General features: G+C 45.0%; 1 protein-coding gene across 1 annotated transcript in view; it reads right to left on the reverse strand.

The window, feature by feature from the left end:
* Positions 1 to 7764: 7764 nt before the first annotated feature.
* DBX2 (developing brain homeobox 2) overlaps positions 7765 to 19060 on the reverse strand; it is a 39424-nt gene continuing 28128 nt past the window's right edge. The window contains exon 4 of the mRNA XM_014601003.3: positions 7765 to 8245. Within this exon, the coding sequence (XP_014456489.2) occupies positions 7895 to 8245 (351 nt within the window). The 3' untranslated portion in view covers positions 7765 to 7894. The remainder of the gene's footprint in view (positions 8246 to 19060) is intronic.

Genomic DNA, 19060 nt, shown 5'->3' on the forward strand with positions numbered 1-19060 from the left:
ACTGAGAATGGAGTCAGTGAATTAAGATGTAGGTGATTCGGGTGGAAAAGAAAGCCAGCTGTAGAGGAAGGTATACTCAAAAGGAGAGGCTGGTTGTGGGGACAAATACTGTTCCCTCCAATGCTACGTTTTAAAACAAAACGTGTCTCAGGTTTCATGCTGAAAGTGCAAAAGGTTAGGAGAGAGAAGTAGGTGTCCCCTGTACCACACACTCCCCTGCCTGTCCATCTGTACCCATTTGTTGTGTCTTCTCATGTATTGAGAATGCCAGCTTCTGGCATAGGAGCCATGTTTTAGTTTTGTGTTTGTACAGCACCAAGCACATTAGGGTCCTGGGTCCAGAGCTAGAGCTGCTACTGGGTGCTGCAGAAATACAGGCAGTCCTCAACTTAAGACTTCAAGTTACTACGAATGGCACTTAAGAGGTTTACAAACAAACATCCTGTTTCCACCTTCCGATGTGGATTTCGACTTTGTGATGCTGGATACAGCTGCGTCCAGCTGGTAAGTCTGGTGTGGTGAAAGGGGAGGGGAAAGGGAAAGGATGGGGGGGGAGATCAAGACCCCTGTGGCAAAGTAGGGGCTGGGGCAAGTTTCTCATCTGGTGGCTCCTGCCACTCATCCAAGAGGACATGGCATAGAGGCGGGGGTCTGCGCCCCTGGAGCTACATGGGGCAGACAGAGCCAGGGCTGCGTTGGGAGTGGGGGCTATACCCTCTCACTGCTCACCCCACCAGGGCAGGGCAGGGCAGGGCAGGGCAGGGCAGGGCAGGGCAGGGCAGGGCGGGCCTGGGATGTGGCCGCTGTGTGGCTTCCAGACAAGCAGCATGCAGCGGTAGGAGCTCCCCACTCTCCTGGACGAGCCGCAGCTCTGTCCCATGCCCATCCTGCCCTGGTTGGATGAGTGGCGGGAGGGCATGTGGGGGAGGGCATGCCCCCAGATTGGGGCGGGCAGCAGGCAGCGGGGTGGAACAGGAAGCAAAGAGGAGGCTATGTGGGGGGCCGTAGCACCCCCCATAGGCCCTGCCACCCACCCAGAGTACAGCCCAGGAGAGCTCCAGCCCCTCCCGCCCTGATCCAGGGGCACACTCAACCTCCCCCTCCCCCCCATGCCTTGCTGCCGCCCGCCCAGCTGGGGCTGGGCGAGTGGCTAGAGGGCATCACCCCTGTTCCCAGAGCAGCCTGGTGCAGCTCCAGCCCCGCCCTTCTGGCCTGCACAGATCCGGGGGCACCCCCCCCGCACGCCCTCCTGGACAAGCGGCGGGAGCCACCAGATGAGCAGCTTGCCCCAGCCCCTCCCTCACCACAGGGGGCCGTGATCTGCCCCCCCACACTCCTTCCCCCACACCAGACTTACCAGCTGGGCCCAGCTGTATCCAGCATCATAAAGGAACCAATCCCCATTTATAACATTGTTCCTATGGGAAAATGGGTTCCGAGTTATGATGTTTCGACTTAAGACACGGTTTTCAGGAACCAATTGCATTGTAAGTCTGAGGACTGCCTGTATACATAATAATTATCCACTATAAAAATATTTTGTCATTGCTCCAAACACAGTGACCAACATTATCATGAACAAAATATAACCAGCCTTCAAGGAACTGAAGATGAGGGGTTGAGACCAGTATTGCTACCTGCAGCCTTCCCCCTATTATTTTGGGCAGCAGCAACCAATGGCACTCTCTCAGAATCTGTTTAGTATTTGGACCTATTCTATGGCAGTGAATCTGTAGGAAATGCACATTGATTTGGCTTTTTCATTTCCATGTAGTACATGAAGGCCACTAACAGCGATGATGGTATGAAGCGTGAAAGAAAGTGAATGTCTTCCACTGCCCCATCCTTTGGATTCCTGAATAGATGACATGGAGTGCCAGACACAGGAACTGTACCTGGCTAAAATTACAACCAATAGCATCCAAAATCCAGCACTAATAAGGTAAAAGTTACTCCATTTGATATACTCATTATCCATCTGAAATTATGGCTCATTGTTATGTTGTTATTCTGATACGGAAATTAGTGCAGCTGTTTCATGCCATAGGTCAGTCTTGCTCTGTTATGCAGATCCTTCCAGCTAACTTGTATTTTGCAGTGGATCCTGAAACTAACCTTTAGCAAATTCTTTTGTGCCACAAACAGAAGTATATATGGGATTGGTCAACAGATCTGTATTTTTAACAGCTTGCTAAGGTTCATCTAACAGTTAGCTCTGTGTCTCTACTTAGCTATCTCAAAGGGTAGCCTCTTTTCAGTTTTAGAAGAAAACGGGTTCACTAATAATCCCTTATTGGAAATAATAATTTAGATTAGCACTATCTAGTGCATATTTCTTATTCTGCTTCAGAGACCAATTTCCCAACAAATATTCTTAATAATACCCATATTTTCTTAACATATAATCTACTTTTCACCCAAAACCAGCTGGGAAAAATTGGGGTGTGCAAGGCAAAGGGATTGCCACAGGTCAGAAAATTTAGCAAAGGAGAAGGGGAGCAGTACCAGCATTAATTTCTGTAGCTCAGCCACACCAATTAACTCTGCCACTACTCCCCCTGCTACCAGATTGGGCTGGCACTCAGGGTTTGTCCATGGCCAGACCCAACCCATCAAATCTGATCTGACATATGGCCCCAGACCTGGGTTTGAACTCATGTGTTGGCTCTTGGGCCATGTTCTCAGTCAGAATTGTTGTGCCAAGTTGGGGACTGTGTGCTGGTTCCAGGGCCACATGCTGATCAGACCTGGCACTTGGCTCCAGAGCCAAAGCACAGTCCTAGTGCATGGGGCCAGACCCAGCATGACTCCAGAGTGGACAGCCCTGGACCCAGTGCACTAGGTTGGACCTTGCACATGGTTCTGGAGCCAGCACATAGGGTTGGACTTAGCTCACTAGCTGCTGCCACTTATTTACCTCAAAGATCTTTTTTTTCCACTTTAGGCTCCCCCTCAAAATCAAGGTGCATACTACAGACAGGGTGCATTATATGCAAAAAATATGGTAACTTATTGTTCTGAATAATACTTTCCCATATCAAAATCACATACCTCCTCTGTTGGACCATCTCTCAAGTAATAACTTTGAAGTAAAATACAGACATGTTCCTGTTTTTCAGCTGAGCAATACCACCAAAAATATATATTGTGTAACCCAGAGGTATGCAAAATATGGGCCATCGGCCAAATCTGGCCCACCAACTGATTGGATCTGGCCTGCGGGGGGCACGCATCAACTGACTGGCTCTGGCCCACAGTTGCCCCTGTGACACTCCACATGGGACTCAGCACTGCCCAGGGCAGCCTGCTTTGTGCTCCTACCTGTGCCCACTGGACTGGGTCCAGGACAATGCATAGAGTTTACTGGCAGGGCTGCTTGTAAGTGTGGCTGCAGCCACCTGGGTGCTGCTTGCCCACTCGACTTGGGTGGTCAAGTGGGTGGAAGGGAGCTGGAACCCTGCATGCTGGGGCAGAAGCTGCCTAGATGAAGTTTCCTCCCTACCCAGAGTGGTGCAGCAGGAGGAGGAGCTGCTGCTGGAGGCAAGGGGAGTCGAGTAGCACCAGGATAGCTGAAGCTGCAAGGGGAGCAGCCCTGCTGGTAAGCAGTGCATGCTAGTTGGGGCTGGCCCAGCAAGTATAGGCAGAAGAATGGTATGGGCTGCCCCAAGCAGGTGCAGGCAGGGCTCAGTCTCATGCAGAGCACCGCAGGGGCAACTGCAGACCACACCACCTGGGTGAGCTCTACTGCACTTTCCCCCTGCCCCCTTCTCCCTCCCCTCACCTCCTGCTGGCTCCTGTGACCTAGTGCCCAGGCACCCCTGCCACACACATACCATGCACATGCCCCCTAAACTCCACAGGGCAAGTGTGGGCAGAGTAGATTGCAGCTCTGCTCTGGGCCCTGGCCCCACACTGTCACTGCCCTGTGACCCAGCCCCATGATCCTGGCTTTACCTGCCCATCCTGCTCCTAAACAGCTACAGCCCCATTCCACATAGGGAGATTTGGTGAGCTGTTGCAGTGGGAGAAACTAGGGGGTGCTGACTTGGCACATGACAGCTCATCAAAACTCCCTTTGTGGCCCCCAGACCCAAATAACTGACCACCCCTGATGTAACCCCATAATTCGGAACATGCCTTATGACACTTCTTACACTTCTATGACCTTCATATTGTATATCATAAATATACTTCAAAATACTTACAGAAATTTTGTAACTCGTTTATGTTCTCTTTGTTCTCTCATAATTGGTATTTGTACGATGCAAAGAATACTAGCGTCTTCAATTTGATCCATCAATAGCTTGACAATTCAGAAGACAACAGCAAAATAAATCTCCTCTATATTTATTAATTTCATGCACAGTGGTGTTTCCCACTAGTGGAGATTTCACAGTGCAAGTTGAAGATAAATTTTCCCTGTGAAATAGCATAAAGTAAGTGGGATCAAGGTTGTACATGTCACAGGTTTATATTAATGATGGTTTTAGGAATTAAACTATTTTAGAGATGGTCAAAAATCTATGAGTGTTTGAAAAAAAGTAGGATCATTATGTTAGAACCAGCAAGTTAAAATTTTACCCTCAGCTTCTGAAGAATGTTTCACAGGTCCAGGGTATTTAAGAGTTTTGAAGGGCCCTGAAGTGTTCTGTCTTTGAACAAACTATGGCAGAATAAGGTTTTGCTCATTTATAACAAAAAACTATCAAACCAATTCTACTTGAACTAGTCTTGATCTTTGCCTCAGTGAGTTACACTAAACAAATCACCTTTACAAGAAATCAGTGAAGAGATTTTAAGGTTATTGAACGTTTGGCAACCTTAAAACGGAGGGAGAATTTTAAATCTCTTCAGCTCAATGCATCCCGAATTCAACCATCCTTGATAATAACACTTCAGCCTACAAGGATTGGGTGATAGCTCCTGCATCGTCAACCAGTTAAGAGGAGCTGCCACATATACCCTGTATCACTACTACAGCCACACTAAGGCCAGGTACAAACATTATATTGTTACTGCTATAAGTGATCAGAAACCAGTCTATACCCATAACAGAACAGAAGTTCAGCACACACAGACTGGCTTAAAAATGGCAAAACCCAGTCTAAGATTTGCCCCCCCACTAACCAAAGGGCAAATGTGTGTTCTGTTCACCACTGAACTAAACTATGCCACTTACAAAAACCCACTGCATAATTTATAGATTCCACCTTGGGCTTTTTGAATGTCCATACCTAGCCTAAAGGAGCGCACCTAGAAAGCCCCATATTATCTCTGATCCCACAGAGTCTTCCCCACATAGTGCTGGTGCTAATCAGGAACATACAGGTTGCCTTCAGTTAATGCCAGCATCCTGCAAAAACACAGATTATCAATCTTCTTTAAATTCATACCTTTTTAAAGCCTGGCTCCTGCTACTCCCCTTAGCTTCTCTTCTCCCTTGCTTCTCATCTGGGGCTACACAAGTCAGAGAAGGGAAGGCTCATCCTGGAATCTTTTAACACATGCAGCAATCTAAAGAGACTCTCTCCCCTCCCATCAAGCCCAGGAGCAGCTGGGAATGTCTGGCCCCCTTTCGTGTATTAAGAGATGCTGCAGTTCTCTGAGCAAGAGAGCAGAGCACTTTAGGACTCTTAACAGGAGGGAATGAGTGGGAATTCTGAACATGTAGGAGGAAATCAGTGCATGGATTCAGTCTGATTGGCTATTCCTCCCCAGCAGCTGGGGAAATAGGGAAGGCAGCCAATCCGAGAGGCATGTATCCAAGAGACTGGTAAGAGGATCTAAAAAAAGCTATGAAGCAAATCCTGTAAAGTTGGAAGCCCTTGAGGTTGATGCGTAGACATGAATATTTATCCTGAAATATTAAAAGACTGACCTTTGGCATGTTTTCATATAAATCCAATCCTTCCAAATAGTTTTAACAGATGTGAGCAGTCCCCACAACTTTGCTAGGACAGCTTTTATCTGATGTGCAAAAGCCATCCATCCAAAAGGACCTAAGTAGGATTGATGTGGTGCATATGCCCTTAGCACAGGAGTGAATTGTATCTCAAGTGAATAATAGGTAATATGAGAGAGGATTTGCTGCATCAAGTCCTGTGCACACAACTTAACTACTCTCAGTGATGGACACCAGGTAGCATTTACCAGCCAGTGTTCTGTATTTAGAGAAGAACTTACTTCTTATTTTTCAGTGCTTACATTTGCCCTTAAAGAAACCTGGGAAATTAAATATTAAACCACAGTGTTAAGACTACATGCACAGTTAGGCACTCAGAAGTCAGAAGGCAAGGATGAATGCATAGACTTAACTTGGCCTCTTTGTGCATTGAGACAAATCTTTACTGCAATCTTGAATTTTCTTAGCTATGCATGTATGTATAATTTTAGGAAGTATTTCAGTTTATTATATTGTAACATGTACTAATTGTAGTTGATAATCATCTGGGAAAGGTATTTAAATAAGGATTGTACGTCTTTATTACAGACTGGGGTTAAGCAAGCTATTAGAATCAGGCATAGGCTGTGTGATGCAGTCAGAAAATATAATCACAATCACCTCCTGGTATCTTACAAGGTACCACACGACTCTATAACTAAACATCCTCCCCCCAACTTTCAAAAAAAAAAAAAAAGGGTCTTACTCATGACAAAATATGCCTACCCATTCTTTTCAACAAATATACTCAAAAATACATAATGAAAAAACACTTTCCTCTCTGATTTTGAGCTACTTAGTTAATCTATAAGGTGCAAATCTACTCTGGCTTCTAACTATATCTTGCCTCTCAAATGAACAATAAGTGATTTTTAAATCTGAAAGAGTGATTTTCTTAAAGTGGATAGAGCAAGCAATTCATTTCAAGCATAGTCATTTTAATAATATTATTTCAGGCCGCTTGTAATACACCGAATATGTACTTTATTGGATACACAAATATGCTAATGAATACTCATTGCAATCCACTTAAATGAATAGGCAGGAATAAGTCTACCACAGCATCCCAGCCCATCCCTTAAGTACTTTTCTTTTTATAGGATGAAAGTGGCTGTTTGAATAATTACAGCACTGCTGCAGATTCTATGTGATCTCTAATTTTCCTATTGCTATCCTGGTTTTGACATGCAAAACAAGATACAAGAGACTATGCTGTCAATCTGCCAGAGGCCACTGAAATACAGAATTAAAGCTGTTGTATTTTTCACACTTGTGAGAGGAATGGACTCCAAGAATTACGTTTCCTGGCAATTCCCAGTATGTGTCCAAATTAAAGTGATCTGAATGCAGGGACTTATTAATTTTTTTTTAAATATTAAATTATTTTATTAGAATTAAACATCTGACTTGTCATATTGTATCTGCAACTGTATCCTGACATAAATACTGAAAGACAGAGAAAAATCATTAAAAGAAAAATAAGTATTTGTAACATGAACTTATTATGAATTTCACACACTGTAAATAAGTTTAAAAATAAACCATCCAAAACACCCTATTATCTTGAGAAAAATGGTTAGTCTTACTCAGTGCACAAAAGGAAATTAATTGGTCTGACAGCAATGAGAGATAAAACTGAGTCTATGCGAGTTTTAATGAATACCTATATATAGAACAGGATAAAAAACATAGCAAAATTTCAGCTTTATACTCTTCACTTCATTTTACTTACCATCAGTTCCTATTTACTTTTAAGTTCAGCACAAGGCCAGAAAAGACATGAGAAAACATTGAATATTGAAGAATATTTTTTTCTTAAAGCATTAGTTGTATGTCATTTTAATGGTGTTAGATTTCAGAAACTGATGAGGCATAAACTAGTTAGCTTTACAGTGTTCAAACACTGTTAATCTTAAAAGAACACAGGCTTCAAATGAGCAGTCTTCAATCAATTCACAGAACTCCATCATTCTTTATTACTGAAGAAGTTACTGCCTTGGTTGCAGTGTCTTGCTCAGGGTACACATACAATGTGCCCTGCAATGAATTTGCTCTTTGAGGAGGTTGTGCACTATGGCCATTACTCAGTCTCTCTGCAGGTTCTGGAGATTTTTCCCGCCATCTTGGACTTGCCTGCTCTTGAGACACTTCCCATACAGAGGGGCATGAGGAGGTCAAATTCAGAGTGGATCTTGAGAGGTAGTTCTCTTGAAGACCCTCTTCTTGAAGGCACCTGTTTGAAAGCACTTCTTTTTCTTTGGAGTTTCGCCATTTCATCCTCCGGTTCTGAAACCAAATCTTCACCTGTTTACAGGTTAAAAGGAGATGTTTACTGATTTTTAAAATCAACCTTGCCTTTATACTTATACTTTTCTTTGAAGCCCTTAATTTTATACTCTCCTTTCTGGGTCTATTGAAATCCAAAGCAGTGGAGTCCCAGTGAAGTCTATGGAACTGTGTTGATTTACAGTCAGCTAAAGGTCTTTTTATTTACAACAACCTCCCTCTATTTGGACCACTTCTGAAGAGATAAGGAGACATCTTAATAGATTAGAAAGAAGGCAGGCTAGTGCCTAAGAAGATAGCAAATTTCCACAGCATCATCTCCTCAATCTATAAGGATTCCCAATTAAAATAAGAGTGTCACAGTATAAGCTATTTAGGGTGAGATTACAAGTGCTAATTCTAAGGAATGTTGGTGTATATTAAAGGTCTAGTGCTAGTGATCAATCAGTCACACTTTGGAGTTAATGCCCAACCTAACGTGGACTGCTCAGGCCTGCCACTAGAGGGATGGCGAGCAGGGACATGGCTAGGAGCTGCACATCTTTTCCATGCCTGCCCTGCTTGCTGACTATCTAGCCACAGGATAAGCTGAGGAGGAGAGAGGGAAGGCCTGCCCCCCATGCCACTTGAATTTTTCCTTCCACACCCCCACCCCAAATCCCCTCACTGCCCCACATCAGCCCCTGGATCCAAGCCAGGTAGCACAGCTCAAAGATAATCCTTGCCCTAAATGGCATAACTTTAAGAGGCTTAAAGAGCGCTTAGCAATTGTTAATGAATCTTAATGCATGATCACTCAAGTCTTAAGTGCTCTTAACATGATCTAATTGCAATGTGTAATCTTACCCAAAGAAACTCACAGGTATGTTGGGCAGCTATTTCAATAATGCAGATGCCACTAGCTAGTTCCCCAACCCACTGATTTCAGTATTAAGCTGATACAAGCACTGCTGATTATGTGCAGGCACCACAGGTTTTAGCTTTTCTTACCTCATTAATGCTCATATGAGCCTGACCTCAGCCTCTGCTCAGTGTTCACACCTTATTCAGGTTCCTTTCCTTGTTACACCAACTTCCTTACTTCTACAGGCCTTATCTCATGGGACCCTGAGCATGTGTTTTATTTAGATCTCAGTAAGTGCAACTAAGAATTAGTCCTTGGTCAAAGCCAGGGGTACTTAGGAAGGCCCCAGAGGGTACACGGCAGCAGTGCAGAGAAAAGCGGGGCCACCAGCGCTTTGTGCCACTGTGCACCTCTGATGCTTTTATTTTTGCCAGCACTGTACGTGCTTCCGCCGTCACGCACCACCAGCACTTCCAGTTTTGCCGCCGTGAGCGCGCGGGACCCCCTTTTCCCTGCTCGATCAACCACCAAGGGATCCCGCTCCCCCACCACTCGTCAACTAGCCACCAGGGGACTCCCTGCTTCTCAACCAGCCACCGGTGGCACATCAACCAAAAAGGTTGAAAGCCCCTGTTCTAGCAGTTGCACAGTACTGCTTACTAGGATCTGGATAGGTTCAGTCAACATACAGCTGTTTGTCAGTCCCAGCCCCTACCAGTGTCTTAAACTGGCTTTGCTGAGGTCTCAGGAGTGGGATTGACAACATTTTTTGTCAGTCCCAGCCCTACCACCATAACTCATCAGAGCCTGCAAGGACTGCTCATATCTCTGTGGGGCAGCCCTGCAACAGATGAACATGTGTTACTCCCGTGAAAAGTACTAACTCTATTACACTATGATAGCACTTACCATGTGTTTTACTGCTTGAAAGTAACGGACATTGGCATTTTAAATACAGTTGTATCTCAGGTGTAACATAAGGCCCTAAGAAAGACCTAGTTACTACCACAACACTGAAAATGACTGAGATGAGCTAGAAGAATTAATCACTCACTTCACTATGCTGGACAATTTTCTGACTGCCAAATAAGACCCCATAAGTAAGTTAGACTATACCAGTTTGACAGTAAAGTATAGCAGCTTCCCCACAGCAATACAAACTCTTCCACTTAAAAGAAATTAGCAGGGCTACTAGTGTAATTGTCCTAATATCCATATGCCATCATCTTCTCAGCTCCCCTTCAGCTGCCTCTGGTACAGGCATGGTACAGGTACATCATTAATTCAGCCTGCCACTACTTACAGGTAGGCCGCTGTAGGGTAGCTGAGAAGATGATGGCATATGGATGGAAGAATCACATTACTATTGACAGTGGGGCCAGAAGACAGAGTAGAAGTATTATCTTTATGATTGCAGGTCCCAGGGATCTTCCTGAAGGGGGCAATCCTTTTCCCATTCCTTAGATGACAAATCGTGCCCTCAAAGGATGCCACCTGTCAGAGCTCTATGAATCAACATTCCTGAAAAATCACTTGGCTCATACATGGGGAATAACTGGCAAGGGGTGATCTAATCCATCATTAGTATTAGTAGAAGTATTAAATTGTCCTCCTTTAGTGTTAATAACTACCTCTCTCTTAGACCATTATGTCCTAGTTCCTCCCTCCCCCTCCCCAGTTTGATTTCCTATCCAGAACACAAAAGAGTGTAAAAAGGAAATAACTGCAATGTTCAATGTTTGAATACACACTTTGAGCATTTGAAACAACTCACTGGAGAGTGTGACTGTCAGCCTGAAAAAGAAACAGTTTGCCCTGTGGAGATTGCTATGCTGCTCTAGTTATGACCCTTTTCAGTTTAATAGTCTATACACTCTTTATTCTTTATGGCTGTAGTGATAGTGAAGTATCACTATAAAACTTCTACACTATACAGACCTCCACCACCCTCAACCTTTCCTGCCCATCAAGCTTCTTCCTCCAACAGCTTTGAGCCTTCTCTTATGTCTTTAATGCATACATATAAAAAAAATCAGTGCAGCCACAACCTTAGCCTCTTTCAGTTCCATACTTAAGGCTCACATCTTCCACAATGCTTTCAAAACCTTTCCTGCTGCCATCACCAGATTGATTTTCTTGCTTGTTATATCCCTAGCTTGTGTATGTGCATGTGCCTTAGAGTACATGAACTCTGTGGCAGGTACAGTCACTTTATCTGCACCAGAATGTAGCCCATTGTATAGTACCGAGATATCAGACCTGACCGGAAACTATAGGCGTCATAAAGCAATCAATCAACCTGAATTTTGGGGTTGTGCCCAGGCATCCCTGAAGAGTCCCTGACCTGAAACTTTGAAAACTGTTCCAGAATCAGCCCACTCCCTCCCCAAACATTTCCACTGTGTCTAGCCGTGTTCTGCTATGTCTGCTGAGAGGACAAATCCAGCCCTACTGCTCCTGATTCAGGTGATAGCTGTGAGCTAACTCTTGAACTAGATGCAAAATAGCCATGTTCGAGCATCAATGTGCTAGGTTAGCTTTGCTGTACTGCATCCAGTTTTGGGCTCCACAATTCAAAAAGGATGTGGAGAAGCTTAAGAGAGTCCAGAAGAGAGCCACACGCATGATCAGAGGTCAGGAAAACAGACCTTATGACGAGAGGCTGAGAGCCATGGGACTTTTCAGCCTGGAAAAGCGCAGGCTCAGGGATAACCTGATGGCCACTTATAAGTTTATAAGGTGTGTTCGCCAGGACCTGGGGGAACATTTGTTCACCAGAGTGCCCCAAGGGATTACAAAGTCAAACGGTTATAAACTCCTGCAAGACTGTTGCAGGCTGGACATAAGGAAGAACTTCTTTACTGTCTGACCCCCAAGGTCTGGAATGGCCTGCTGCTGGAGGTGGTTCAAGCACCTACTTTGAATGCCTTCAAGAGAAACCCGGATGTTTTTCTTGCTGGGATCCTATGACCCCAGCTGACTTCCTGCCCCTGGGGCAGAAGGCTGGACTCAATGATCTTCTGAGGTCCCTTCCAGCCCTAATGTCTATGTCTACAAAATCTATGAAAAGCTAATTATCTTGCCCCCAGTGTCACACTAAAACAGCTACCCTCATCATCACAATTAGAAGCGGTATAGAGCATGGGTCAGCAACCTGTGGCCTGAAGGCAGGACCTGGCCCATGAAGGAATTGTTTCTCACCAACAGAGCCAGGACAGTGGCCTTGTGCAGTGGCATGATGAAATCAGTGTCGGCCAGTTCATAGGTGGCAGCCAGATCAGAGGCAGCAGGCCGCCTGAGACTGAGCATCATTAATTCAGTCTGCCACTGCTTACAGGTTGCCAACCCCTGGTATAGGCCACTTCTGGTTCCAGCAGTCTGTGGAACAACTGGGACTGTATTTGGATTTTTTCCCCTGAAAAAAAATCAGTCACTGTGTGGTATAACCACATAATACATGCATTTAGTAATAGAAGAACATGGTGGTGATATTAAACACCAAATTCTGAAGTTCTATTTTAGGCAGGTATGTAAAGGAGTTGGGAACATCCAGAAAGGTCACCTTTTGGACTTGTCTTTTTAGTGTTCCTCTCAGTTCCGAGGGTCTCTATCCTCAGGCCAGGGTAAATTCTGTTGAGAGGTCTGCTATTTCAAGTTTGCTTTGACATCAGGACTCTAGTATGAGTTGTACTGCCACTAAAACAGTTCCCCTGTGACTGCTCAGTAATATGTACAGAAGGTAGCGCTCAGCTGAATTACCTCCTCCCTAGATTTCTGGGCAGAAAACTGGAAGCAGAGCAGAAGATGATTCCCTGATCCTAAATCACTGAAGAACTTCATAGGGCAGCGCCCCAGAAACAGACAGCAGATAGAGTGTTAGGAGTAGAAGGTGACAGTGTTCAGAGTTTCCTCCACTTTGAAATGCAGATATCAACTTTTGAATGCATATCACCATGTAATAAATTAGGGACTCTCTGGGTATGCCTATACTGCTACCTAGGGCTACTATCTGACCTCTGGCTCAAACCCATTGACCATCCATGTTAAAAGCCACTTAGTTCATCCTTTGGTGGTAGCTCAACCTGCCCCAGAAGCTCACCTCCATGTCAGACCAAAAGGCTGGGAACCAACTAGCTAAGAAGCATCTTAAGAAAAGGACATGGAGGTTCCAGTGGACAATAAGGTGAATATAAGCCAACAGTGTACCTTCCTTGCAAAGAAGGTTAATGGCATACTGGGCTACGTTAGTAGGACTATTCCCAGAAGATCAAGGGCACCATCTCCAGGGGTGGTCATAAGCCCCTGAAGACCAAACAAATTTCTTGTACCCTGCTCTATGGCCAGTCTGCCCTCTCACCTGCTATGCCTTGATGTTAGTTGTTGTAAATAGTGTGGGAAACTGCCCTGGTCTTATTACAGTGACCACCAGAATTGTGGCCAAGACCTCATGAGCTGAATTGTGTGGTGTAGGGGTGGAATGCAACCACAATCCAAGCCTCGCAGATGGCACCCTCATTGATATTCTACCAGTTGCTTATGCAGCCCCTCTGTGGATCTTCTAACCCCTTCACCTCTCTCAGCCTCACTCAAAGCCCTCAGACCCCTTGGTTTCTCATCACACCCTTTTCTGGGCTGCCAGACCCCTTGATCTCCCTCTCAGCCCCTCTTGGGTTGCCAGACCCCTGAGTCTCTCCTCTGGCCCCTCTCTAGGCCCTCAGATCCCTCAACTTCATACAACCCCTCCATGGGCTACCAGGTCCCTTGGTCTCTCTCCCCACCACCCTCTCTTGGCTGCCAGCTCATTTGGTCTCTTGTTCCGGACCCTTTTGGTCCTCCAGGTGTTGCCTGGCCCCTTTCCAAGCTGTTGGACCCTTCCAGTCCCACTCTTTCCTGCCCCCTCACTGGGCTGCTGGATCCACATGTTCTCAATCTTCTTGGCCCCTTTCTGGGCCTCTGAACCCACATGGTCCAGGTCTTCCCTAGCCCCTCTCTGGGCCCCTGATCTTGTTGCCCAGTGCTTTTCTGTCAGGGTGTGCTTCCCTAGACTTCCCCCTCCATGGGGTAACCCACAAGCCAGTGGGAGCTGAGGCTTTCCAGAGTACCATACTCGCCTTCCCCTGGGGTGATGCATGGCATTTCAGGGAGGCTGCCCTGCCACAGGCAGCCCCACCATGCTAACCAGCCCCAGTAGGGTGCAGTTTCAGGTCTTGCCTGGGACCAGTCTTCAGGCCTTCCTGATCTTACCTGTCCATCTCTGGGCTCCCTCTAGATACCATACACCCCTCCTGGGCTGCTAACCTCTGGACTCGCTGGCCCCAGCTCCATCTTACATCTAGGCCCTCATCCATCTCTGGCCCCTGGCTCTCTCCTCAGATCCCTTTCCTTGATCCCTCCTCCCTGGATGGCCTAGTACCAGCCACCAACATCCCAGGCTGCACACCTCTTGACCCCTTCCTCTCAGTTGTGGCCACACAAGGAACTTCGGCCTCTCCTAGGCCCTGGCCCTGCCTTGGGCCAGGCAAGAACTCCAGGCTCTCCTGGCTCTAGCAGTCTCTGCTGTGGTCTATTTCAAACTTCGGCTCCTCCTGGGCCCTGGCTCTGCACAAGCCAGTTGAGATTCCCAGGGTCCCCTTCTTCTCTGTGGGTCCACCCTGTTGGGCCCCTCCACAGATCACTCACTCTCTCTGAGCTCACTCAGAGTCCTACGTAAGTCTTCACTAACACAGCCCCTTCTTTCTCTGGGCTCATCTGGACCCCTTACTAGGCCCCCACACTGCCTCACTCACTGGGTTCACTCAGACCCTTCAGATAGTCTCTCAAACACTCAGCCCTTCCTCTTAGGGTTCACTTTGCCACTCAATAGGCCGACAGACTCTCAGCCCCTCTCAAAGGGCTCACCTGGCCCCTCCAGAGGCCTCTGTACACCCAGCCCCTTTGTTACCTGGCCGCTCAAGAGACCCACATACTCTCAGCCCCCTTCTCAGGGCTCTGGACCCCACATTGGGTTCCCAGGAACCTCCTCCATCTCCTTAGTTCCTACCCTAGCCTCCAGACTGCTTCAGATGCTACTCTCCTTGCTGATATTCAGGAGCTGCAGCCTTTCTGCTGGGCAATGTTCCTTCACCAGCTCTCAAGCTGTTCCTGCCAGCCCTACTCTCAGGGTCTGAGTTTATAATTTGCCTAAGCCCAGCCCTCCTCCCAGCAGGAGATTCCCTTGATCAGGCCTAGCCTCACCTGCTGGCTCCCTGGATCAGCTGACTCTACAATTAGGTCTGACCCCCACCTGCTGGTGGCTCAGCAGGCTGCCTGACCTCTTCAAGCGGCAGGCACTCTAAGTGCCCTGCCACAATTATTCCCCTCTATTCAGCACTGGTGAGGCCACATCTAGAGTGGCCCTACTGTGCCCCTGCTCACAGAAAGGACGTAGACAAATTGGAGAGAGTCTAGCGGAGGGCAATTAAATGGTTTGGGGGCTGGAGCAAATGACTTTTGAGGTGAGACTGAAGGAACTGGGTTTATTTAGTCTGGAGAAAAGAAGACTGAGAGGGGATTTAATAGCAGCCTTCAACTACCAAAGAGGATGGAGCTAAACTGTTCTCAGTGGTGGCAGATGACAGGACAAGGAGCAATGGTCTCAAGTTGCAGCAAAGTTTAGGTTAGGTATTAGGAAAAATAAATTCTGGGCAAATTCAGAACTATTAAAAAAAGAACACACATTCTGATACAGTGGAGACAAAAATCATGAAAGAGGAGTAGGTTAACTCATACACAAGGACTCAGTCAAATCAATCTTAAAACTGCAAACTAATAACAGCCGAATAATTTCTATCCAGATTCCCATGACACCCAACAACATCACAATCATCCAAGTATATGCATGAACATCTGACTGAGCTGAAGAAGAAATTGAAAATTTCTATAACAAACTTGATGAAACAGTAGCAAAGCCACCAAAGAAAGATATTCTTATTGTCCAAGGTGACCGGCATGCCATAATTGGCACAAATGCACACAAGGAATGACCAGGGGACAGCAGAAAAATATGGATTAGGGAACACAAATGATAGAGGACTGAGACTGCTGGAATTTGCACAACTACACAGCCTTGTACTTGACAACACCCTCCATCCACATAAGATCAAAAAGAGTAACATAGCATTTACCAGGTGGTATCTACAATAAACAAATCAATTACATTTCATGTACAAATGATTTCTGATCAAGCATCAATTCAAACAAGATTTGAACATTTCCAGGAACTGATATTAGCAGCAACCATAACTTATTCATGATGTCAATCAAACTTAAACTCAAGAAGATTACTAGCAAAAAGGCACCAAGAGTTTGGTATAACCTAGAAAAAAACTAAAAGATCCATCAGTCAAAGCTGACTTTGAAGTAAAAATAGGGGGCAGGTTCGAACCACTTCTAATGCTAACTGACTTACAGAACATTACAGGTGACTTTACTCAAGCACTCAATGGAACTACAGAAGAAATACTCGGAAGAGCAAAGAAGAACCTACCATGGATGAATGACAAAAACACGGAAATTTGTGATGCATGCAGAGAACTATCAAGGCCAATCGGACTATGACAGCCTCCAACACAGATGCAAAGAAAAAGTGAGAAATAAAATAAGGAAATCAAAAGAACTGGATCCTAGATAGATGTGAAGAGATTCAAAGAGGCTCTGAACACAACAGCAAGTAAGTTTTTGAAAACCTGAAAAATATAGCTGAAATGTATCAAGCAAGAGCAACTGAAATAGAGGACAAAAATGGTGACTTGCTTACTGAAAACGGTGCAATACACAAAAGATAAGCCAAGTATGTGAAAGAACTATATAATCACAGTATAAAAGCAGACACATAAGTAATAACTTAACTAGAAAAAAGAGGATCTGGAACTGCAGAAGATAAAACCTTAGACATCACAAGAGAAGAAGTAGAAGCTATCAGAAAAATGGAAAAGCAACTAGCGTGGACCAATATACCTGCAGAAGTATTAAAAACATGGAATAACATGGACCAAGACAATTGACATACTGCACAAAATCTGCAATAAGATATGGAAAAGGAAAACCTGGCCAACAGTGGACAAAATCAATAGTAATCCCTATCCCACAAAAGGGGAATCGACACTAATGTACCAACTACCACATCATCAGCCTCCTCAGTCATCCAAGTAAGGTGCTGCTTACATTAATATTAAACAGACTCAAGCTGCAAATAGAGAATGTATTAGCATAAGAACAAGCTGGAATTAAATCTGGAAGTACCACAGAAAAGATCTTCAATCTTAGAATCACATGCAAAAAGTACCATGATCACCAACAAGAACTCCATCATAATGTCATAGACTTTAAAAAAGCTTTTGACAGGGTGTGATGACTTTGGCTGACAATGAAAAAGCATAACATCAGTCCCACATTGATAAGTCTTACAGAAGAACTGTACAACAATACAAGTAGTGGAGTCCTGCTTGACAACAACATTGCGGAGTGTTTTGCAACATTAGTAGGAGTACACCCAAGTTGCTTTCTCTCACCATGCTTATTTCATTTATACCTCGAATAAATCATGTCAGATTTCTCAGAGAACTACACTGGAACAGTGTCAGTTGGAGAATGAGAAATTAACAACCTTCATTTTGCTGATGACATTGATCTAATAGCTGGAACTGCAAATTAGCTTAAGGAAATAACAGAAAGGCTGCATAAGACTACAAAGATATGGAATGGAAATTATTGTGAAAAGCAAAGTAATGATACCCTTAGCCGATAGCAATAATTATGCATCAGTAAAAATTGGTAATGAGAAGCTACAAAAAGGAACACAATTTAAATAGCTTGGAGCAACCATCATAGAAAGTGCTACGTCAAAAAATAAGTAAAAACAAGAATAGCCATCACCATGGACAACTAGCAAAGCTAAAGAAAATCTGGACTAGCAGCAACATCACAATGAAACTCCATCTACAATATGCTGTTGTCATTTCAACAACTCTCTATGGCTGTGAGATCCAGACACTCACTAGGGCCCTGGAAAAGTGAATTGAGACTTTGAAATGTGGCACTTCAGAAGACTTCTATGCATACCCTACATTGCACACAGAACAAATGAATATGTGAAAGATCAAATCAGACAAGAAGTCAGTCAGCAAATATGAACCCTTACTTGAAGTCAACAGAAGCAGAAAGATGCAGTGGTTTCAACATGTAACAAGAAGGCCCGGCACCCTTGGAGGAAAGTTATCGCTACTTCAGAGATGCCCCAGCAGTCGGTATGGCCTTGGGACTGACTGACTATGAAAACCTCTCTCAGTAGGAGGGTAATAAACCACTGGAACAGGTACCCAGTGAGGTTGTAGAAACTCCATCCTTGGGGGTTTAAGACCCAGCTAGACAAAGCCTTGGCTGCAATGATATAGTTGGGAATGGTCCTGCTTTGAGTAGGAGGTTGGACTAGATGACCTCCTGAGGTCTCTTCCAACATTAATTTTCTATGATCCTGTGATTCCTCCTCACTTGCTGCTCTCCTGCAGTATATTCAGAATTCACCCAGGCTGATGACCTCAAAACACAGGTAGTCTGTCAGGTCTCACCTTATTTAGCATACAGCTGCTGTAAGATTATATATACAGGGAGGGGGAGCTTATTTGCATTGGGCTAGTTAACAGTAATGCTCTGGATCTACCCTAAATAGCAATACAAACACAGCCTCTAATTTAGGCTAGGGACAGAAGTTTCGCATACACTGGTTTAAGTGATCACAAACTGGTTTAAACCTGTAACAGAACAGAAGCTTAGTGCACATAAACCAGTTTCAGCCATTTTGAAACTGGTTTAAGATGCACCTGGTTGAACATAGTATCAGACTTAACTGATTTGGGTCAAACCAGTTTATAAAACTTGTCACAGAACCCTTCCTGGTTCAAGTAAAATCAGAGTCCCCCAGCATCCCAGCATGCTTTGCAGCCCTGGGCTGG

The sequence above is a fragment of the Alligator mississippiensis genome, chromosome 4, assembly GCF_030867095.1.
Source record: "Alligator mississippiensis isolate rAllMis1 chromosome 4, rAllMis1, whole genome shotgun sequence".
In the NCBI taxonomy this organism is placed as follows: Eukaryota; Metazoa; Chordata; order Crocodylia; family Alligatoridae; genus Alligator; species Alligator mississippiensis.